Source organism: Neofelis nebulosa, chromosome 9 (genome assembly GCF_028018385.1).
Source record: "Neofelis nebulosa isolate mNeoNeb1 chromosome 9, mNeoNeb1.pri, whole genome shotgun sequence".
Classification (NCBI taxonomy): Eukaryota; Metazoa; Chordata; class Mammalia; order Carnivora; family Felidae; genus Neofelis; species Neofelis nebulosa.
The window spans coordinates 32,353,338-32,374,571 of record NC_080790.1 but is presented as its reverse complement, the minus strand read 5'-3'; the positions used below and the strand labels follow the sequence as shown (position 1 = coordinate 32,374,571).

Here is a 21,234-nt window from a genome sequence, read left to right as displayed (position 1 = left end):
ACCTTTTTCTAATTGGTTTTAAGATTTTTTTTCTCTTAATTTATGGTGTTTTTAGTATCTAAATATGGATTTACATTTCCTTTTTTTGCATAGGTCTTAAAGTGCTTACCTCAGAGGATTTCACTTATTCATCAAGCCTGGACAATTATCAGTAATTCTCTCTTCAAAAATATTTTCTACCTCAGTCTCTCTGATCTCTCCTTTAAAATTTCAATTAGATATACATTAAATCTTCTCTGTGTCTCTTAAACTCAGCCTTGTATTTTGCACTGTTTAATCCTTCAGTAGAGCACTGAGGATACTCATAACCCTCCTGTAGTATATGGATTTTACAGCTGTGATTAGTACATGCATAAGGTTTTAATTTTTGGTGACTGTATTTTTCATTTCTAGAAATTACTTCGTTCTATTTCAAGTCTCCTTCATTTACAAAAATTTTTTAACGTTTTTATTTATTTTTGAGAGACAGAATATGAGCAGGGGAGGGGCAGAGAGGAAGGGAGACACGGAATCTAAAGCAGGCTCCAGGCTCTGAGCTGTCTGCACAGAGCCCGACACCGGGCTCGAACTTGGGAACCGTGAGATCATGACCTGAGCTGAAGTTAGACGCTCAACCTACTGAGCCAGCCGGGCGCCCCTCCCTTCATTTTATATTTGTGTCTTATTCTCTTGTAATTTTTCATTCATTCTTTTATGACCTTAGTTTTAAGCGTCCCTTTCTTAAGCCTTTCTCAAATTGTCAAGTAGTTCCACCAGATAATATGTATGCATGGTCTTAGGCATCTGCTTCTGCTTTCTTCAGGAAGAAGTAAGAGGACCAGTTTATAAAGAGGAAATAGTTTTGTCGTGATTGTTGTCATTTCCATTTCAGCCAAACGTTGGAAGTAACAAAGTAATATGGATTTGTTAATATTGATTCATTTAAACTGATCAGCAACTGGGTCAATGGGAGAAATGATTGTTTGCGATGCCCTGAGTATTCTCAAATGTACATGCGAGGGATTTACATGGTTATACAAAGAACCCCAGACCCTGTCTCTCTGTTCACTCTTGACTGCACCCTGACTTCTACCAAATGACCTCCTCATGGAGATGTGTGTACTCCTCTTTGAGTAGTCTGCAGCGCTCTCTGCTTACACGGCCACATAAGACATAAACCTGTATTTCTCTTTCTCTTCTCTCCTCTCTCTTTTATCACATTGTCCTTCTGTGGGAGTAGTGTAATAACTTGGGTTACCTTATCTAGTAAAAGAGAAAGTTCTTCTTTTCTAATAACCCTAATGCTTGTGGGGTTTTGCTTTTTTTTATAGGTATCTACAAACCATATTTTGATCTGTCTTGCAAAATTTGTAAAGAACTTGCCCTTTTTTGGGTAAAGCCTGCTTTTTTCCCTCTTTTATTTCGGCTTTCTAAAGTATCATTAAACCAATTTTTATATTTTGTTTTACGGCTCTTAATTCCATCACTCTATATGATTTTTTAAATTTAAATCTTAAAAGAGAGAACTGTATTAGTTCTCTATTGCTGTATAACAAATGATCCCCAAATTTGGCAGCTTAAAACAGCAAATATTGTGTCACAGTTTCTGAGGGTCAGGAATTCAAGAATGGCTTAATTGGGCGAGTCCAGCTCAGATTCTCTCATAAAGCTGCAGCATTGCTGTTAGCTGGGACTGCAGTTATCCAGGCTTGACCAGGGCTGGAGAATTTACTGTCAAGTGGTTTCACTTAATGTGGTTGTTGACAGAAAGCTTCAGTTCCTTGATGGCTGTTGGCAGGTCTCAGTTTTTTGCTCTGTGGATCTAGCCATGGGACAGCTTGAGTGTCTTCACAATATGGTGGCTGGCTACCCCCCTCCCCACCCCACCCTCGCCCCAGAGCAAGTGATTCCAGAGAGCAAGAGGAGGCCACACAGCCTTTTATGATGGAGTGGCAGAAGTCATATGCTGGCCCTTCTGCCATATTTTGTTCTTCAGAAGCAAGTCGTTTCTGTCCAGCCCATACTCAGGAAGGGAACTAAGTTCCAACTCTTGAGGGGGAAATATCAAAGAATTCTTGGACATATTTTAAACCACCACAGGTGTGTGGGGGGGGATACATTTTGAATTTACATTTTTTCATGAGTTTTTTCCTCTCCATTTGTTTACTTTTTCTTTGAAGAACTAACATTAGAACCTTTTATTGTTCCAGCATAATGCATTTTCTCCTCTATTTATTGAGCATTTTCATTTCTGTTTAATATTGTTAACAATTTTCCACAGTTTTTCATGTCAGTTATGGCGAATTGCTTTCTCATTTATTTAATAATTTTGAGTTCTGAGATCATCGTCAGTGGGAATTATACGTGGCTTTTGAGAGTGTATCCTTCCACAGTGGGTTTTTTCCTGTGACCCCAAGACGTCAGTGTATCCAGTGTATCTGAACCCTGAACGTGAATGACCAAGAAGCCTATGGTGACAGCATCAGGAGAAGATATTTTCCCCTATCCAGATCCCAGGCCATGGCACAAAATCCTGAGTCTTCTCCTTGTGCTTGGCTACCCTTTTAAAATGAGGATGTAGTCCTTCGAGGGTTCTGGTTATGTGGGGATATTTGTTTTAACTCTGCCTCTACAGACCTATGGCCTTTTCTTCTGTGTTCCTGTAGGGGATAAAATCAACGCCCCAGCTTACCAAGATTGGCCTTTCCCTTAGAGACGGCTAGAATATTTCACATTTTTACCATTCTGATTTTCATTTCCTCTTTGTTTTTGGTTCCTGGGAAAGTCTCTTACTGTTAACAAACTTAGCTAGGCATTTAAAAGATTATTTAAAATACTCTTTTCTGTCATTTGTAGGTGTTATTTTCAGGGTATTCAGATTGTTTGCCATACTGTGGAAACAAATCTAAAGGATGCCCATCTTACTGAATGAGAGTGGGCTTACAAACCATTAGAATTAGTTCTATGGATGGCTTGTCTTCAGACACTCAGACCCAGACTTGTCCTCAATGGAAACTTTGTGTGTGTGTGTGTTTATCCATTCATTTTGAGAGAGAAAGAGAGCACAAGAAGGAGAAGGGCAGTAAGGGAGAGAGAGAAAAGGAGAGAGAGAATCCTAAGCAGGCTTTGCACTATCAGCACAGAGCCCAACACAGGGGCTTGACCTCACAAACTGTGAGATCATGACCTGAGCCAAATCAAGAGTCATATGCTTAACCCAGGCGCTCCAGTAGAATCTAAGTGAAATACATTTCTCTCTTCCACAATTGTGAAATACCACAAGTACTCCAAAGTAAACATTTTTACAAAGTTGTTAAGTTTGGGTAAATATGGGATTACTATCTAGCAAAAGATTCCACCACTGGCATTTAGTTCCATTCTTAGAATAGTCTCTCCCATCTAATGTATTTCTTTATTCTAAAGTGATTTAGTAGTGAAAAAGAGAAAACTACTTAAATGTGTTCAGTAGTGGATAGATGCACACAGAGAAATATTATTTAAATAATATGATTTAAGTTACATGTATTGATATGGAAAGGTGTCTGTGGTAAGTGAAAAGGGCAGGTTTCAGAATTGTATATGTAACATGATTCCGTTCATAATCTTGTGTGAGATGCATAACATACATTATTTAAAATGTCTCTTTATAAGATTGTCTGGTAGACCTTAGGCCAAACTATTGATATTGAGTAATTATTGAGTATTATTGAGTAATAGTTTGGGTAAGGAAGAGACCTTTACTTTCCAAACTTGTCTATTGATTGCATCTTTATGAACATATATTATGTTTATATATATGTTTATGATCATATATTAATGTGCTGTCAGCATAGATAGGGACTCTGTCTCCCTCTCTCTCCGCTTCTTCCCAGGTTATGTGTGCACACTCTCCTCTCTCAAGATAAATAAACATTAAAAAAGAAACTAGCTAAACCTCTAGGCCATGATTTATTTCTTTTAACATTTAAGAGGTAATATTGATCAGCAAGGTACAAACATGAAAATATAATTAATTTCAGAGAGTATTTCAGTCTTTTATTCATTCCACAACATTTGTTTGCAGCTTTCCCCTGCCAGGCACCGTTCTGAACACTGGAGATACAACACTGAAAAAACCAGGTTTAAAAAATGTTGCCCTGATGGAGCTTATGTTTTAGTACAGTTTTTTAGGTGTATTAAGGCTACTGCTTAGTGGAACTTGTAAAAACTTTGCCATTTACTGAAAAACATGCTTTGACTAATTTCATTAATATAAATTTTCTTCTCTTATAGTAACGGGACCTCTGTCAGAACTGCAAATTGCATATGTTAGCAGAGAAACACTACAGGTAAATCCAGTGCTGATTTAACATTTTTTATTAGACTGTTTAATTATTGTGCATTGTCTGTTAAGTAAAGTAAGGATTGAACATCTAATTTGGTAAATTCTTGTATATTAACACATTTTAATTGTCTAGTAGACTCAAATTTTATTTGCAGATAAGCACTATAAAGCCTCAGTGTGACAGTATGACCTCCTCAAATTTAAGTGCTGTGAATTTGTTGTTTCGTATTTTTATACTTCTCTTAATACCAAAGAAAGGCTTAAAAACTAAGCACTCTTATGGGAATTGAAGCTCATTTTAATACTAATTGCATTTATGCTTTTTAAAAGTTATTTCAAGCTATTTGCAGAGTTTAGTGGAAAGTATTGTCTTAAGAAAATTAGTGTTTCCAACAGAACTTTGCCTTTTTCATTTTCTTGATTCTTCTTTTAGGCTATTTCAGTAAAATAAATTAATGATTACTGCTAGATTATCTGTGATGAGTAAATAAAAAACAGAAACTGCTACTCAGTTGATCACTTTAAATCCCAAAGTATTCTCTGTAATAAATAAAGTCTTGTTAATTTTCTGTTGTTTTTTTTTTTTTTTTTCTTTTTCTTTCTTGAAACTCCAGGGATTATACTATCTTCACAGTAAAGGAAAAATGCACAGAGATATAAAGGTATACATCATAAGTTTAACCTAATGGCCCTCTCTTCATTTTTTAAATACTCGGACCAAACTGTTGAGCAAAATTGTCTTAGTCTATCTGATGAATTTCTTACCTGAAATATGTTACTGTAATAAAATTAAGTGATACTTTTAAGAATTTTATTACTTTTTTAAAGTAGCTTTATTGAGATACAATTCACTTTGTTGAGATGTGATTCACTTGCCACAAAATTCACCTGTTTAAAGCATACATTTATGGATTAGTGTTATAATAACCCATATTAGCTTATCTCTAGTTATTTATTTGTAAATTGCAAATTAAGTCCTTAGCTTCCATCAAGTTAGGGTTTTTACAACATTTCATACTTTGAATATTTTAGAAAACTTTGGTAGTCTTAAGGAACTATCATTAATAATGTTTCAAAATGGATAAATTCAATTGTAACATCTTCTGATGATCTGATTTAACTGGCAGAGGAGAGCAGGTGCACTGGGTGTGCTGGGGTCAGCTCCGCGGTAAACCAGGGTGCTTGGGCAGGGCTTCCTGAGGTTCTTTCTAAAGATACTGCCATCTCCCCAACTTAGTTCTTTTCTTTCATTTATTTTTCTTTTACCTTCTTCCTCATTCGTCTTTTCTCCTATTTCTCTCCCCCTTTTATTTTCTGAGGTTTTCTCTGGCATAAAGGTTCTTAATATTTTTTTTTCTTAATCATGTTGTTCTTTGAGTCTCTAATGAAAGCCACGGACTCTCTTTTCAGAAAATGTCCTCATGCATATGCCTTCATATTTTGCATGAAATTTCAGTGAACTCTCAGATCATCTGCTGAGATCCTTTACTTTAAGTGTTTTTCATAAGCCATTTAAGACCTAAGCAAAGAGCTTTGGAGTTCATAGGGAGAAGTATAACATGAGTGCATTAAAAGCACTGTGTCATCAGCACATAGATGATCTGGAAAGACTGATAAATTTGTGTCGGAAATGGAGGTTGGAGTGCCTTCCAAGCAGAGGAAACAATGTAAGCAAAAATGAAGACGTCAGAAAGTGTGGGGTCGTTTTAGGGAATGTAAAAGCTGTGCCATATTATCAAAGAGAAGAGAACATATGATGGGGATAGCCGGATGGTTTTGTGCTCGATTCCAGGAGGAATTGTGTGCTGAACTTCAGAGTTTGAGCCCAGCTGGGGAGAGTGTGACCATCACCACTATTTCTACCCTGGTCTAAGCCATCGGTCTGTTAATACCTGCACTTCTGCAGCAGCCTTCTAACCAGTCTCCCTGTTCCTGTTCTTGTGTGTTTCTGCAGTCCCTTCTCCACCTTGCAACCAGAGTGATCTTTTTAAATCAGAGCTTGTCACTCTTCTGCTTATAAACCACCATCCCGTTTCTCAGTATAACATCCAGATGTTTGTTTTTGGTTGGTTTTTTTGTTTGTTTGTTTGTTTGTTTTTTACCATTGCCTGTAAGGTGTTACATGATCTGGCCCTAGCTTTTCTCTCTGACTTCATCTCATACTCCTCTCCATTTTACTCATTTTGTTCCAGCCACACTGAGCTTGCTGTTTTTGGAGTATGTTGACTCATTCTGGCACCAAGACTTTGTATTTGCTGTGCCCTCTTCCTGGAATGTGTTTCTCCCAGATTTTGGCATGCCTCTGCACCCTCACTTCATCTAGATCTCTGCTCAGACATCACTGCCTTAGAAAGGCCTTCTCTTCCTGCTTTACTTGGGTTTAGAGTACTTCCCTCTTCCTGGCTTTGAATCATTTGTTGGTTCGTTCATTCATTCATTCATTCATTCATTCATGTGTGCATGTATTTTTAGATTTTCTTTCTCTCCTATTCACTGTAAACTTCATGAGAGATGGAGCTTATTCTCATTTATTACTATAACCCTAGAACATAAAATAGTACCTGATTGCTCAAGGAGAGAGAGATGGAAGGATGGAAGGAAGAGGGGAGCATCAGAGGCCATAGATGCACGTAGTATGATATAAACTGTAATTTAGGAAAATTAGTCTGGAGCTGGGCAAAGACCAAACTGAGGACCGTGGCAGACATCTAGATAGCTGGGGCTTAGATCAAATTAAAATCCCTGCTGTAGTCCCTTCTCCCTTCTTTTTCTTGTTTCTCCCATTATTCCCAGTAATATCAGGGGGTACAGTCTTCTTTATGGCTTCCTCTTTTTTGGGTGGGGCCAGTTTCCTAATGCTTTTCCTGTTACCCTATAATTACATGATTGTTGGCACCTTGGACTAAAGATTTAGCCTGCTTACTTTTGCTTGCTCATTTAAAAGTTACAGAAAAGGCAAAAAATAAAATTTAGAAAGTCTCTATACCTTTGGGCTTATTGAAGATGTAGTGGTTTTATCGTCTTTTTTGGAGCTCAGATCAGGAAGTAGAGGTGGCCAAAATGCTACTAACATTGAAATGGGAAAAACTGAGGTTTTTTTCCCTTTCTGTGTGGGGGAAAAACCCAGTTCTTTCCGACTGTATGCTTCTTTCCTGAGGCTTCTTTACTACTCACACAGAACACTTCATTCTGACCCTGGTGGTTACCAAATGTCTGCAGGTTTTTCCCCAGTGTGATACCAGCTGGGTGTCCTACAATTTAACTCAATTCTGACACTGTCTACTTGGAGAGAGCATCAGATCCCACAGATAAGGTCTCAGCCCCATGAGACTGTCCCTTCCCCCAACACACACACACACCAGATACTGGTTCAAGCCCAGTTTATCAGCTGTGCTTCTGAGCAAATGACTGTATAGATTGGAGGTTCCAAAGACCCCCTCCTTGAGTTCAGTTAATTTGTTAGTGTGGCTCTCAGAACTCAGGGAATTATTTATGTTTACCAGCTTATTAAAGGATATGATAAAGGATACAGATGAATATCCAGATGGGAGAGGTGTGTAGGGCCAGGTGTGTGGGAAGGGGCATGGAGCTTCCATGCATTCTCCAGACACACCCCTCTCCCAGTGCCTCTATGTGTAATTCAACCCGAAAACTCTCCAAACCCCCTACCATTGAGATTTTATGGAGGCTTCCTCATGTAGGCGTGATCAGTCATTAACTCCATTTTTGGCTCTTCTCCCTTCTCAAGAGAATGGGGGCAGCGCTGAAAATTCTGAAGTTCTAGTCATGGCTTGGTCTTTCCAGTGATCAGCCGCCATCCAGGAGCCTACCGAGAGTTGCTCCATTAGAACAGAAGACACTACTCTGTGACCCCTGAAATTACAAAGGTTTCAGGAGCACTGCATCAAGAACCAGGGTCTGCGAGCATATACTAGAACAAAAGATGCTCCTAGGGCTCTTGTCACTTAGGAAATTACAGGGCTTTCAGGAGAACTGGGCTAGGAACCGGGGGTAGAAACCAGTGTATTATTGTTATCTCACAGTCATGCAGCCAGGTGACATTTTAATCCGGTGGGCCTGTGGCTAGTTGTTTATATTCTGGGTGGTCCTCAACTGTGGGCAAACACGTTAAGATAGACAGCCTCATGAGTAAGCAGCAAGGTTCAGTCTTATGCACCAGCAGTGGTTCAACTGATGATGAACTCCTAGAACAGGAAGTAACACGTTTAAGATGTAATACAGAAATTGAAAATGCCAGTATTAGGTCATGTTTTAGGGCAGTCACAATGTTTGATCAGTAAGAATATAACAGATGAAAACTAATACATCATTTTCATAATAACATTCATATTGTGTTAATAGCAGCGTTTTGCAAGGTAGAACATTTTATAAGAATAGTCAAATTGTCTTAAAAGACCCTAAGTTTTCCTGCAAATATAATAATTTAACACTTTAATTGGGCATACTTTAAATTTTAAGTATTTCTAGGTCTAAGGCTGCCACTTGTGATCATTTTATGTACGTATATTTGATCAATTATATGTGCTGTCTGATAAAAAGTTTCTTACTTTAACTAAAATGTTCTCGCTTTGAAGGGAGCTAACATTCTGTTAACGGATAATGGTCATGTAAAATTGGGTAAGTAAATTAAAATTTTGTCATTTGAGCAAATTTATTCCAGAGCATAGGAAGTTTTATTTGCCTCTGTAAGATTAGTTTTTCCCTCAGCATCTGTGTATTTTTAGGTGGAAATCTGTTTGTGGGGCATATGTAACCTGTTTCTGTTCCCTTTTCTCCTACATGGGGATAGAGTCCGCCCTTCACATATGACAGATTTGTTGTAAAGATATGGCAAAATAGTAATTCTTCAGGAATTCTTTCACCTGTAACCTGAGGAATGTGACTTTTAGTAAGAAATTTGTACACAATTGCCTTGTAACCAAAAAACAGGGTAAACAAACAAAAGCCAAAAAATCAATAACACCAAAAATCCTACATCCTTTACGTTAGCATTTAAAACTAAATATAGTCGGGGTGCCTAGGTGGCTCAGTTGGTTAAGAGTCAGACTCTTGATTCAGCTCGGGTCATGATCCCAACAGTCGTGGGACCCAGCCCCACATCGAGCTCTGTACTGACAGTGCGGAGCCTGCTTGGGATTCTCTGTCTCCCTCTCCCTCTGCCCCTTCCCCACTTGTTCTCTCTCTCTCTCTCTCTCTCTCTCTCAAAAAAAAAAAAAAAAAAAAAAAAAAACCAAAAAAACCACCAATATTACTAATATAAGGATGTAATTTAGATGCTGGATGTTGCTTTATTTCAAACTGTACCTTTTATAACATTTGGTTATGACTAAAATAGAGTTCCAAACCTAAATAATAACTTAATTTGAAAGTTTGAGACTCGGAACATGCATAGTATAGTAGTTTTTATAAACAGAATCATGGATGTTAGGTATTAAATGAAGAGTTTAATAAATAGAAAAGTTATTTCAGATTATATATTACTATAAGACAAATCAGAATTCAAAAAACATTTATTTTATAAAAGCATGGATAAAACTATTTTGAATTATAGCCTACAGTAGGACTGATCAGATATAAAAGTATCTGATAATTAACTTACATAATAAAATTTTGCTGAGCTACCTCTAAAGATGAAAAAAGCATTTATCTAACTATTGATGTCTTAGTGAACAGTTTCTATCACCAGTTTAATATTTTGTGTTAATATTATGTGCCTTACTGACAGAAATCCTATATATAAAATGTTGGTTGATAAGGATTTAGAAATGACCGTTAAAAAACTAGAAAATATTTAGACCTCAACATACTTAAAGAATAGCAACAAGTCCTGCATAAAAACAAATTTCCTAGTGATTGGTGTTGGGATTAGAAGGTATTGCTAAGGTAAGATTTTGGGGAACATTCTGTTTGGGTGTCTTTTCAGGCTAGGCAGATTTGCCAGTAGATTCTTGGTTTGTTTGATGTCAGTCATCATGAGTATGGCAGGAAGTGAATGGAATATATGACTATGTAAGGTCCCTTCCAGTGATATTCCTTGAATTTCAGGTCCTGAGAATTTGAAATTATAATATTATTAAGTCTGGCGGGTTAAATTTTCTCAGCTCTCTCTTTCTTATCAAAATCATTGACTTTTGTTTTCATCTGATTCATGCAGGGATATATGAGAATCTATTTGGCTGTAATACACCCTGACTACTTAGTGATATTTTAGTGCTAACCCATAAAAGTTAAAAAAGTTTAATGTGATGTTTAAGAATATCTTGTTTCTGTGAAATTAGTTTAATGAAAATAATTGTTAAACGTTTCTTCTCATGTTACTGTAAATCATTTTACCTTCCCTCAGTTTTCTTCGCTAAATGTTTCTTCTTTTTTTAATAGCTGATTTTGGAGTATCTGCACAGATTACAGCTACAATTGCCAAACGGAAATCTTTCATTGGTACACCATATTGGTAATTGTATTTTAATTGATAATTTAACATTTTGTTTTTCTGTCATTATTGAATACAGCATTTATTGAAAACATACACTGGTCAAAAATTTTAAGACTAAAACAAATTAAGAAGATCATCAAGAGCTTAAGCAGTGTAGGCGGGTACACTTGTGGATACACAGCCAAAGAATATTTTACCATGTTCATTAAGTGGAAGAAGCTCTAGAAAGATTGTTAATGGCTTTTGGGAACCTTGCTATAAAGGAACTCTCGCTTGCTCTGTAGGGTCCAGCATGGTTTCTATACATATTTAGTAAATGTTTGTTGATGATTACTGATCTCCAACTGCAGCTTCAGAGATTAAAAACTCTAATGTTATTACCCACAAGAGAGTGAAACTGTCTTCAGAACGTGGGAAATTGTGAATTAGGCAAAGTAAATTTTTGGAACACACTCTGTCTTCATCTCTCTCTCTCTATATATATATATATCATGTCTTTCCCACATGAACTCTAGGGATGTAGAACAGAATGGAATGTCTTGTCCAGAGTGACTAAGGTTGGCAGTTCCTCAGTTAATCAGAAACATCTGTTGAATGGCAAATCTCAAAATTAACACAGATGTACGTTAAACCTTTTAATTTCAGGCTTATGAGTGTCTTTTTCTTTTTTACTTTCTCTTCTTTCTCTTTGTTTCTTTTCTTTTTCTTCCTTCTTTCCTTTTTCCTTTTTCCTTTCCTGCCATAAGACCAAGACCTTTTCTTTGAGTGGCTCTCTAATTAGAGTTATATCTAAATAATGTAAACTATACCCATAATACATCAACTACATTTTCCAGGTTGTGTTTCTCTAAAGCGCAATCTTTAGTTCTAAAGAACTTGGACATACAAAGCATGTGCCTTTTTTTTTTAAGTCAGGTCTATGAGGTATAGATTTAGCCTTACTAGGTGTGCAAGTCTCCCAGTGTTGAGAGACTTGTATGCTTTGGTGGTGAGAAATAGCACTATACTCAATATAAAAGATAGGTTTCCAACACCCAAGGAAGTGTTCTTTTGCCCCCTTTAGTAAATTCTGTCCCTTCATCCCTAGCCTCTGGCAGCACTCAGTCTGATTTCTGCCTTTTCCCTGAATGTCCTACAAATGGAATTATGCATTCTGTAGCCTTCGTAGTCTTTTAGAGTTGTCATATCCTCAACATAATTTTTTAGGTTTTTTGGTTTTGTCTTTAGAAACTTGGCTTTAACAAGCTTTTTTGTAAGCATTCACTTTAATTTTCATAACTTACCTTTTTAACCTGCTAACAAATCAGTTTTTTTATAACATTTAATTAAATTGCATATTTATAATATTATATAATAACGTATATAATATAATGAATAAAGAGGTTCAAAGATGAACTCAGTTGACTGTATAAGCATACAGCCTAGCTGGCAGGAGTAGAAGCACTAGCTGGGGTCTTTCACTTGTGTATTTATAGAGGAGTGGAGAACGTCTCCTCGCACGGCAGGTGGGGCATATCAGCTTTATGCATTTTCCTTCTCTGCTAGTGCACTTGTACCAGTAAGCTGGAAGATTCCAACCATCAGTAAAGTAATAACTGACATACTTTAAAATTCACTTTTGTTATGACAGTTCGAATATTTTTAAGAAGTACTTTAAGATTAGAAAGATTTTAAGAGGAAGCATTTTGAAAGTCAGAAGGGGTGTGTGTGTGTGTGTGTGTGTGTGTGTGTGTGTGTGTGTATTTTTAACTTCACCACTTTACTTGACTTCCCTAAAATCATAATAGGAGGACAAGTGTGTATTTGTAAAGTTACTTATTAAAATCATTCTTTTGATATGTAAGAGTTGGTTATTTTCAAAACCGTTGTTTAGAATTTAAAAACTTTTATATTTGAAAATATAATTTAAATCAGTCAAATAAAAATTTATAGAGCTACAATTGGAATAAGACTATATAGGAAAGTTAAAACTAAATTTGGGTAATTTTCCTCTAAATAAATACAGTTTTAAAAAGCAGACACTCATTTTTATAACTTCCACCTTTAAAATAAAGCTGAAAAACTGCCAGTTAAATTTATAGTAAGTATGAGCTAAATACTAAATGAAGATTATTAATGCCCCAGTAAGTAGTTTTGGTCATATGAAAACAGAGGCCAGATTGCAGTTCACTGGTACAAACGGGTAAGAGCTAAAAATTATAGATCATTTATTGCAAGATGTTATTTCTCTGTAAAATTCTACATTGTACAGAGAAAAGAGATTAAGGTGTGGACAAATTTGGGTTATGTTGCTGTACTATAAATGTCAAGTTTTATAAACCTTTATAAGTATAGCAAAGTAACCAAGGAATCACCAGTAGGGTCTTGGGATGGAGGGTCTTTTAAGGGATCAAGATCTCGACAGAGATCTTTAAAATACTGCATACTTATTTTTCAGATATCAAGGCCTAAATAGGCCTCAGCTTAGAAAGGGATAGTTCCAAGTGCCTCTGGTGGGAAGATGGAAGAAAATACAGTAAACACAAGTTTTGCAGTTTTTTTTTTCCCTGCAATATTTCCTTCAGGATGGCTCCAGAAGTCGCAGCTGTTGAGAGGAAAGGGGGTTACAACCAGCTGTGTGACCTCTGGGCTGTGGGAATCACTGCCATAGAACTTGCGGAGCTTCAGCCGCCTATGTTCGACTTGCACCCAATGAGGTCAGTGTGTCATAATTGAAGAGTTCTGTGCTTAAATTAAGGGTGATCCTCTCACCTCCAGTACGTATTACATCGTAAATACTAGTCTGAGTCTTGCTCTATCTTAGTAATTGTAATAGAATTATTTAATAGTAATGGAATTATTTATATTATATATTAAAATATAAAAGCTTAAAATGCTGTGTAACAATTTGTTGTTGATTTTTCAGAGCATTATTTCTAATGACAAAAAGTAATTTTCAGCCTCCTAAACTAAAAGATAAAATGAAATGGTAAGTATTTTTGTGTTATTTACTTTATAATCATGACCAAAACAAGAATTCAAATTTAAAAGTCTTAATTTTCAAAATTTCTTAGGTCAAATAGTTTTCATCATTTCGTAAAAATGGCACTCACCAAAAATCCAAAGAAAAGACCTACTGCTGAGAAGTTACTACAGGTATTATTGTTCCCTGAAATATCTTTTTCTCAAAAGGTAAAATGTCATCCAATCATATTTCTAATGAGTGTTCTGTTCTATATTATTTTTATAGCACCCTTTTGTCACACAACCTTTGACACGGTCTTTGGCAATCGAACTGTTAGATAAAGTGAATAATCCAGATCATTCCACCTACCATGATTTTGATGATGATGATCCTGAGGTAGGAACTGTTTTTACCAAGTATACATATAACATATATGTATGTATGTGTGTGCATCTCAGAAGCAATATTTTACGATTCTGGGTCTGGTTTAAATAATAAACTCGTGAGGGAATAATGAACTCTTTGAATTGGTCTCTCCTAGGGAAGTCATGTGTTGGATTTTTCTTACTGGCTTCGTGTGGGTGACTGTTTTCTGAAAATGGCAAAGGCACAATCATCTAATCCACTTGGTGAAATTACTGTAGTTATTTCAGAGTAGTCATTTTGGATGAAGTTGCCAAATAAATCGTCCACTTTAAAAGAGAGAGTGCAGACAGGAAGTACCTAAGTCAGATGTTAGAATACATTCAAAATTTCTGTTCAGTTTTCCTCTTAAAAACAATCCTGCTACAGTACCTCATGAATTATTAGTGGTTAGTAGAAAGTATAGGATTGATTTTGTTGGTGACTAAAACCTTAATTATCCACTATGGGAATGTTTTAAAATGAGCCAGTGTTGGGGTGCCTGGGTGGCTCAATCGGTTAAGCATCCGACTTCAGCTCAGGTCATGATCTCGTGATCCATGAGTTCGAGCCCCACGTCAGGCTCTGTGCTGACAGCTCAGAGCCTGGATCCTGTTTCAGATTCTGTATCTCCCTCTCTCTGATCCTCCCCCATTCATGCTCTGTCTTTCTCTGTCTCAAAAATAAAATAAACGTTAAAAAAAATTTTTTTTAAATGAGCCAGTGTAGTTGTTAGAGAATAAAATAACTAATATGATAGAAGGATTGATATCAAAGGAAGCTTCTTTTCTGTTGGCATACTTAACATTCCTAGCCCAGCTAATAATTGTGACACCTAAGAGAAACTTGGTAAATGTGACATGGCAGAATTTTGTTATTGGATATATAACTTGAGATGGATACCCTTGACCCTGATGACTGGCTTTATGGAAGATACTTAAAATGGTGTAAATTTCTTGATACTGAGGGAATGATAGCTCTCAGTGGTTGGAAGGATGGTTGTGTATTGTGTTAAGTCAGAACCTTTCTGTCAATTCACCATTGTTCTAGCTTGCCATCATTATACAGCTGTAATTAAAAAAGCTATCTGTCCTTTTGTTCAAAGTCTGGAAAGGAGTTTGGAAACATAAAACTTAAGGAACGTAAAGTGTTACTATTGATCTTATAATTATAGTAGGGAAAACTTGTTTTATTGTTATGCTTATTCAATTTGCATGGTAATGTGGGACTATAAAAATGACCCTGGTAGCCAAGACACCCTGCAAAGTGATCTTAATAATCAGTGGGAAAGTGACAGTTGTTCTGTGACTTTGAAAATTTTTTGTAAGAACATTAAAAATTCTCTGTCAGTTTTAAATGTATAAGGAAGTGAAAAAGTAATTAAGACTAATATTTACTTACTGCACTGTTATTTAAAATATTAGAACCAGTGAGAATTAACGTGTTTTGTTTTTTTACAAAAAAACTTGCATAGATTGATTCTCAAGTAGTCTACTTACTAAGTAGATTGCACAGTGCTTGCCTTCCTGTCATAATTCTGTGACACGGAGCAAGTATCTTTTTTGTGCCTTGGTGAACTGTCCTACTCCCTTTCTAAGTTCGGGTCAGTTTCCAACATTCTTTTCCTTTGTACTTCCAATGCATGAAATATCTCCGTATTCGTATTCCCGTGATGTGAAATTTTTTGTGGATGCCACTTCTTCGGGAGCATCTTCCTCTTTTTTATCAGAACCGCTTTCTTCCCTTATACCAGTAAGTTCACCTTCACCGAGTTCTCTGGCTGTGCGTCTATTGGCTCGTGAGCGGCAGCCGGGTCCACGCTCTTACCGTCATCTGTTTCTTCCTAGAACTCCACTTACATGTTACGTTCAAATTTTATTTCCAGCATGATCCAGACTTCACACTCTTTATTTCTTTACAGCACTTTCATCTTTGTTGGCTAATTCCCTCTTTCAGCTACCAGTTTTTGTTAAAATGTCACATGAGTGTATCCTCACTGGGAGACCAGAGGGAACACAACTACCCACTCTGCCGTCTGTGCACGAGCTGACAGGTGCTCAGTGAGCAGTCACAGACAAGGGTGATTTGTCACTGAATGTGACGTGCGTCTGTTTGTCACGTGGTGATTTGTGGCCTGAATAGAGAGCTTGCAGTGAAGTTTGTACATTATACAGTTACAATTCATGTACTGAATGTTAATAAGATATTAATATACCAAATATTATACGATTGTAGAGTATCTATACAATTAATATACTGCTGACTGATATTTGAACCATGTTATGGGGGACTGGTGTCATTTAACTAATTCATGGTGACTGAAATTCGTGCATCCTGAGACTGCAAGGCAAGGACTGCCTGTGACTTCTCAGTGCACTGAATGCCACCTCGTTGTCTCTTCGCATGTCCTGTACACTCGTCACACTGAATTACGAAGTCCTTTTGAAAATGTACTTAAACAGGAGAAATAATAAGCCAAATACAGAAGCAGTCTGTGGAACGAAGATGCTTCTGAAGTTTTCTCATGTAGTGGAGAAAGAAATTCATCTTTCTTGTGAAGTCTGCGTTGTTCGTATTATAATTGTAGGTTGTGGGGGGAGAACTTTTCTTCTCATCATGTTTAAGATAAAACTTTTCCCAGAGAAATTCATAATCTTACTACTTGCAAAGTGATCTTGCAAAGTGATGGTGTAGAAATTGCTAAGGGCTGCGTTCCCACTCATAATTTGAGTGACATGTATCTAACTTGCATTTCAGGATTTGCTGTGATACTGTGCATGTTGTGTGAAGGCTGAATACTCTTGAAAACATTGAGCACATCTGCTAATTCTACAGTGTCTAAAATGTATTATCTATCCTACACTGTTGGAAGGAAGTTTGACTTTTTTATTTTGGATTCCCATGTAGTTTTTTAGAAAGGTGCTGCACATTATACTTAATATAGTTTTCTTCGACATGTTAACCCATTTACTCTGTTCAGCATTCTGAGATTTAATAATTTTACAGTTACACCGTTTAAGCTGGGAAAGTAAAACTGTTCTCCTAGGCAGTCACAGGTTTTATTCATGTTCACTGGTAATAGCAGTCTGTGTGACTAGCCTGACGGGATACCTGTTTTTGCTTGCTTGTTTGTTTTTGCTCCTATATATTATTATCAGAAGTACGGGGTTTGTTCTTTTCCGGCTCTGCGTCTAATTAGCTGAGTGCCCGAATTTTGAGTCTCCGTGTTCTCATCTATAAAATGAAGAATAGTACTTGGTTCACAAGTGTAGTTTGAGGACAGAATGAGCTGAGGTGTACGAAAGCACTTTGTAAAACTGCAAACCACTGTGGACACGTAAAGTTTAAATACTTCAGTTTTGAAATGGCTTTTGCTGCTGTTTGACTACTATCAGTATTTCAGTGTTTGGGGTCTTTTAGATTCATAAGGTTTTATTTCCTGAGACGCCCCAATATGAGAATAGTTGACTTGGGTCCTGTTCTTGATCTGCCTTTTGAATCTGCTAATTTGAACTTAAATGTTAATGAATTACATTTTTCACGAAGATATATCTACGAGTGTGTCTCCTTCAAAGGTAATAACTTCAAGGGAAGCGTTCCACACACAGAAAAAAAACCTATTTGGTACGTGAAATAGATGCTGGCATCACCTCTTAAGGTGAGACCTTCAAGTGTATGGGCGGAAGCTGCAGAAGCTTCTCAGATAAGGCCCCTCGTACTCCATATGGTTGGAGGGATGTCTGTGATTGAATGTTTCTCTCTGGAAGTGGCAATACACAGAGCTTTTAATACAGTAAAAGGAAAGAAAATAGAGTGCTGTTCCTACAAGAAGAAACATGAAGGGGGAAAAAATTATGCTTACTAAAGTAAAAGGACCATAAATTTTTAATGCCTTTAGCATCGTTTCATTTTATTCACCCCATTTTTTTTTGATAGAAGAACTTGAGGCAGATTTTTTTAAATCACAGTATCCTCTTCTGCAACAAGGAAAGCTGCAGCTTTTGAACAGCTGTTGAATTATTGAAATACTCAGTTTTGGATATTTATTTCTATTTATTTCAAAGAACGTTTATTGGGAACCTGCTGTGGATAAAATATATCCATAATCTTAGAAGCTCCCAGTTGCTGGTTGCCTCCTTTGTAAAAAATAACCACAGAATCATTATATTTTGTCCCGTGTTTGCATAAAATGGGGTATTTCTTTCACATTTGGGTAATTTTGTGGACCAGACTGTGACTTGATTATCAAATGCCACATTATCATTGATTTTGGTCTTTTCCTAGCCTCTTGTTGCTGTACCACATAGAATTCACTCAACAAGTAGAAATGTAAGAGAAGAAAAAACCCGCTCGGAGATAAACTGTAAGTATATACTTTACACAGTTCATAATTTAACAATGAGAAATAAGATTTCAGGTTGTAATTTAGTTAACAATTACTTTTGTTTCATTTTTTTCCAAATAGTCTTTCTTAGTAAATCTTTTTAAAGGTAGAGTTTAATTAAGGCAGTGAAAATTTTTTACTTACTTTATTCCTGGGGAATTTTCTGTGGCAAGAGAGGGGATGTATTCATGTTGTTACTGTTTGGGAGGAGGAATAAAATCCCTCAACCAGGCAGGACAGAAGTAATTGAGGCACTGCTTCTTAAACCGATAGGTGTGCACAGCTCACCTCGAGAGCTTGTTGAAGTGGTTTCTGATTCAGTGGATCTGCTGTGGGAGTGAGGTTCTTTACTTCTCACAAGCTCCCAGGTTATGGAGATGCTCATGGTTCCAGGACCACACTTTGAGTAGCAAGGAGAGATAGAGATCTGCAAACTGGCTTAGCGTCTGAGTGTCCTGAACACCTTTAAAACTAGGTTCCAAGCCCCACTTTTCCACAGATTCTGATTCACTAGGTCTTGGGTCAGCCCAGGAATCTGTCTTTTAAAAACAGCCCTCTGGGTAATTCTTATGTACACGAGCGAGTTATGGGCCCACCGAGACAGACCTTTCATTCACAGGGAATCTGGTGCTGTCAGCTCATCAGTGATGAACTCTGCCAGCAGGAATCTGCAATAATAGTGCCTGAACTTCGTTTTTCTTTTTGGAAGCATTAATTCTCTATGACTCAGAATACTAATTTAGTGCAATCGGGCACTGTGATAACAATTTTCTGTGAATTAAAGATTTATCCTGAAGGACCTAAAATCCAGAATGGCTTTAGTGAAATTATGTGGTAACTTAAAGATAACTACTGAAAAGAAGCTGTTCCCAATTTTTGGCTAGATTAGTAATGCTAATTATAATAATACATTTCATACTTCAAGATGAATCCACCTCTTTGTCTGAAAAGCTAATAAATAAGTAGTGGCAGACACCATTTAGTAGGAAAAAAACAAAAGAAATGCAGAGATGAAGAGATTTGCCTGTGGGATGGAGGGAGACTCCAGGTTAACAGCAAGCCCTGGATCCCTCAGCCTCCAGCCCTGTGGTCTTTCGCAAAGACTGCTCCGTCTCAGAAACCGCCTCATCACACTTGTGTGGCTTTTACACTGCAAGTCCTTTGTAAACTTCCTTTGAAACTTTGGCTGGACCATACACTGTATATTAAGTTCTTAGAAAAGCTTTGTGCTGGTGCTACTTGGAAGTACTCTTAAAAAGGAGGAAACTCTTGGGGCGCCTGGGTGGCTCAGTCGGTTAAGCGTCCGACTTCGGCTCAGGTCACGATCTCACAGTCTGTGAGTTCGAGCCCCGCGTCGGGCTCTGTGCTGACAGCTCAGAGCCTGGAGCCTGTTTCAGATTCTGTGTCTCCCTCTCTCTCTGCCCCTCCCCTATTCATGCTCTGTCTCTCTCTGTCTCAAAAATAAATAAACGTTAAAAAAAAAAAAAGGAGGAAACTCTTGAAAGAAAGTACCGTGCATTGTACAAAAAGCCCAGGACTGGGATTTGGTGCTCTGTTTGCCAGCAATTGCCTGTGTGACCTTTAAGCTCCATCTGAAGCCAGATGGTTTAAACTTGCTGATTTCCCTCCAAAAATGACAACCTTAGTATATGAGCAAAATTTCCTTTTTTTTTTTTAATTAAAAAAAATACTTAACAAGATGTCTTTGTCCTTTCTTTGATAATACAGATGGTGAGATCAGAGAAGTCTTTGTAGTTCATTTAGAAAACTTTGTATATTCAGTACTGTTGAAAATCTCATTTAAGGTACTTTTATCTTGTTACCCAGTTCTTTTAAAAAATTACGTTATCAGACTCTTTATTGCAAAGTGCAGTTCTTACTGAATCATTCTTTACAAATTTATATTTGTGACTCTCAGCTTGTAACTGCGTATGCATGTGTATGCTGTTTAAAACTAGATGCCTATACCCCAGTTTTTCTGAGATTCTCATGTGCCCTCCTTTTGGTGGGAGCAGGTCCCTTCTCCCCCATTTGCCAGTAAAAGAGGTGTCATATCCCTCGTTGAGGTAGCAACAGAATTAAAACCACCACTTTGTTAATTTGTGAGTTTGGTATTTGAGGCTTTTAAATCTTTCACAGTGTTCTAATATCTGCTTTCTTAGAATGTTTTATGACTTTATGTGAGATATGATAGAATATAGAATAGTTAATGCTGTTGTCTATAAAGACAAGCTTTGGAAAAATTATTCTAAAAATTGTATACAGTTGTTCCTCCTGATAATGTTTTATGTTTACATTTACATGGTGTCTCTCCATGCAGCGAAGGTTTTCTCTTTATGAAACCAGATGGTGTTTAAGCAACATATATACGAAAACTGACTCCTGTGCAGAAAGGGTGTTATTCTTTCCCTTTTAGGAATCCTCTCTGCCTTCATATCATTAAATACAATAAGCAAAGACTCGCTTTAGGAAATAATTCCAGGGCTCTTCCTGTCTGCCTTAATAGGGTTAGTTTTGATCCATAATTGCTAGTGTAGGGTCAGCAAGTGGGAATGTTGGAGTGGAGCTGTCTCAAGCTAAAAGGGAGTTTTCATCTGGATATTAAAATAGAAATTTACAGTGTCTGGCTTGACATATGTTCAAGGAGATGGTAGAGGAAACAGATCAAGACCAATCGACAGCTAGTTACAGATAAGTAGGATTTTCTCACATTATGAAGAACATCATAAATAGCACTGCAGCCTAGG

General features: G+C 37.0%; 1 protein-coding gene across 6 annotated transcripts in view; it reads left to right on the top strand.

The window, feature by feature from the left end:
• MAP4K3 (mitogen-activated protein kinase kinase kinase kinase 3) overlaps window positions 1–21,234 on the top strand; it is a 209,286-nt gene that overhangs the window by 121,093 nt on the left and 66,959 nt on the right. For all 6 annotated transcript variants that reach the window (XR_009248374.1, XR_009248373.1, XR_009248375.1 and 3 more), the window contains 9 exons: window positions 4,252–4,307; window positions 4,918–4,965; window positions 8,899–8,941; window positions 10,703–10,775; window positions 13,322–13,453; window positions 13,663–13,725; window positions 13,811–13,892; window positions 13,987–14,097; window positions 18,388–18,466. Coding sequence is in view for 3 of the 6 variants with exons in the window: in XM_058683127.1 (XP_058539110.1) it covers window positions 4,252–4,307; window positions 4,918–4,965; window positions 8,899–8,941; window positions 10,703–10,775; window positions 13,322–13,453; window positions 13,663–13,725; window positions 13,811–13,892; window positions 13,987–14,097; window positions 18,388–18,466 (687 nt within the window). In the remaining 3 variants the exon portion in view is untranslated. The remainder of the gene's footprint in view (window positions 1–4,251; window positions 4,308–4,917; window positions 4,966–8,898; window positions 8,942–10,702; window positions 10,776–13,321; window positions 13,454–13,662; window positions 13,726–13,810; window positions 13,893–13,986; window positions 14,098–18,387; window positions 18,467–21,234) is intronic.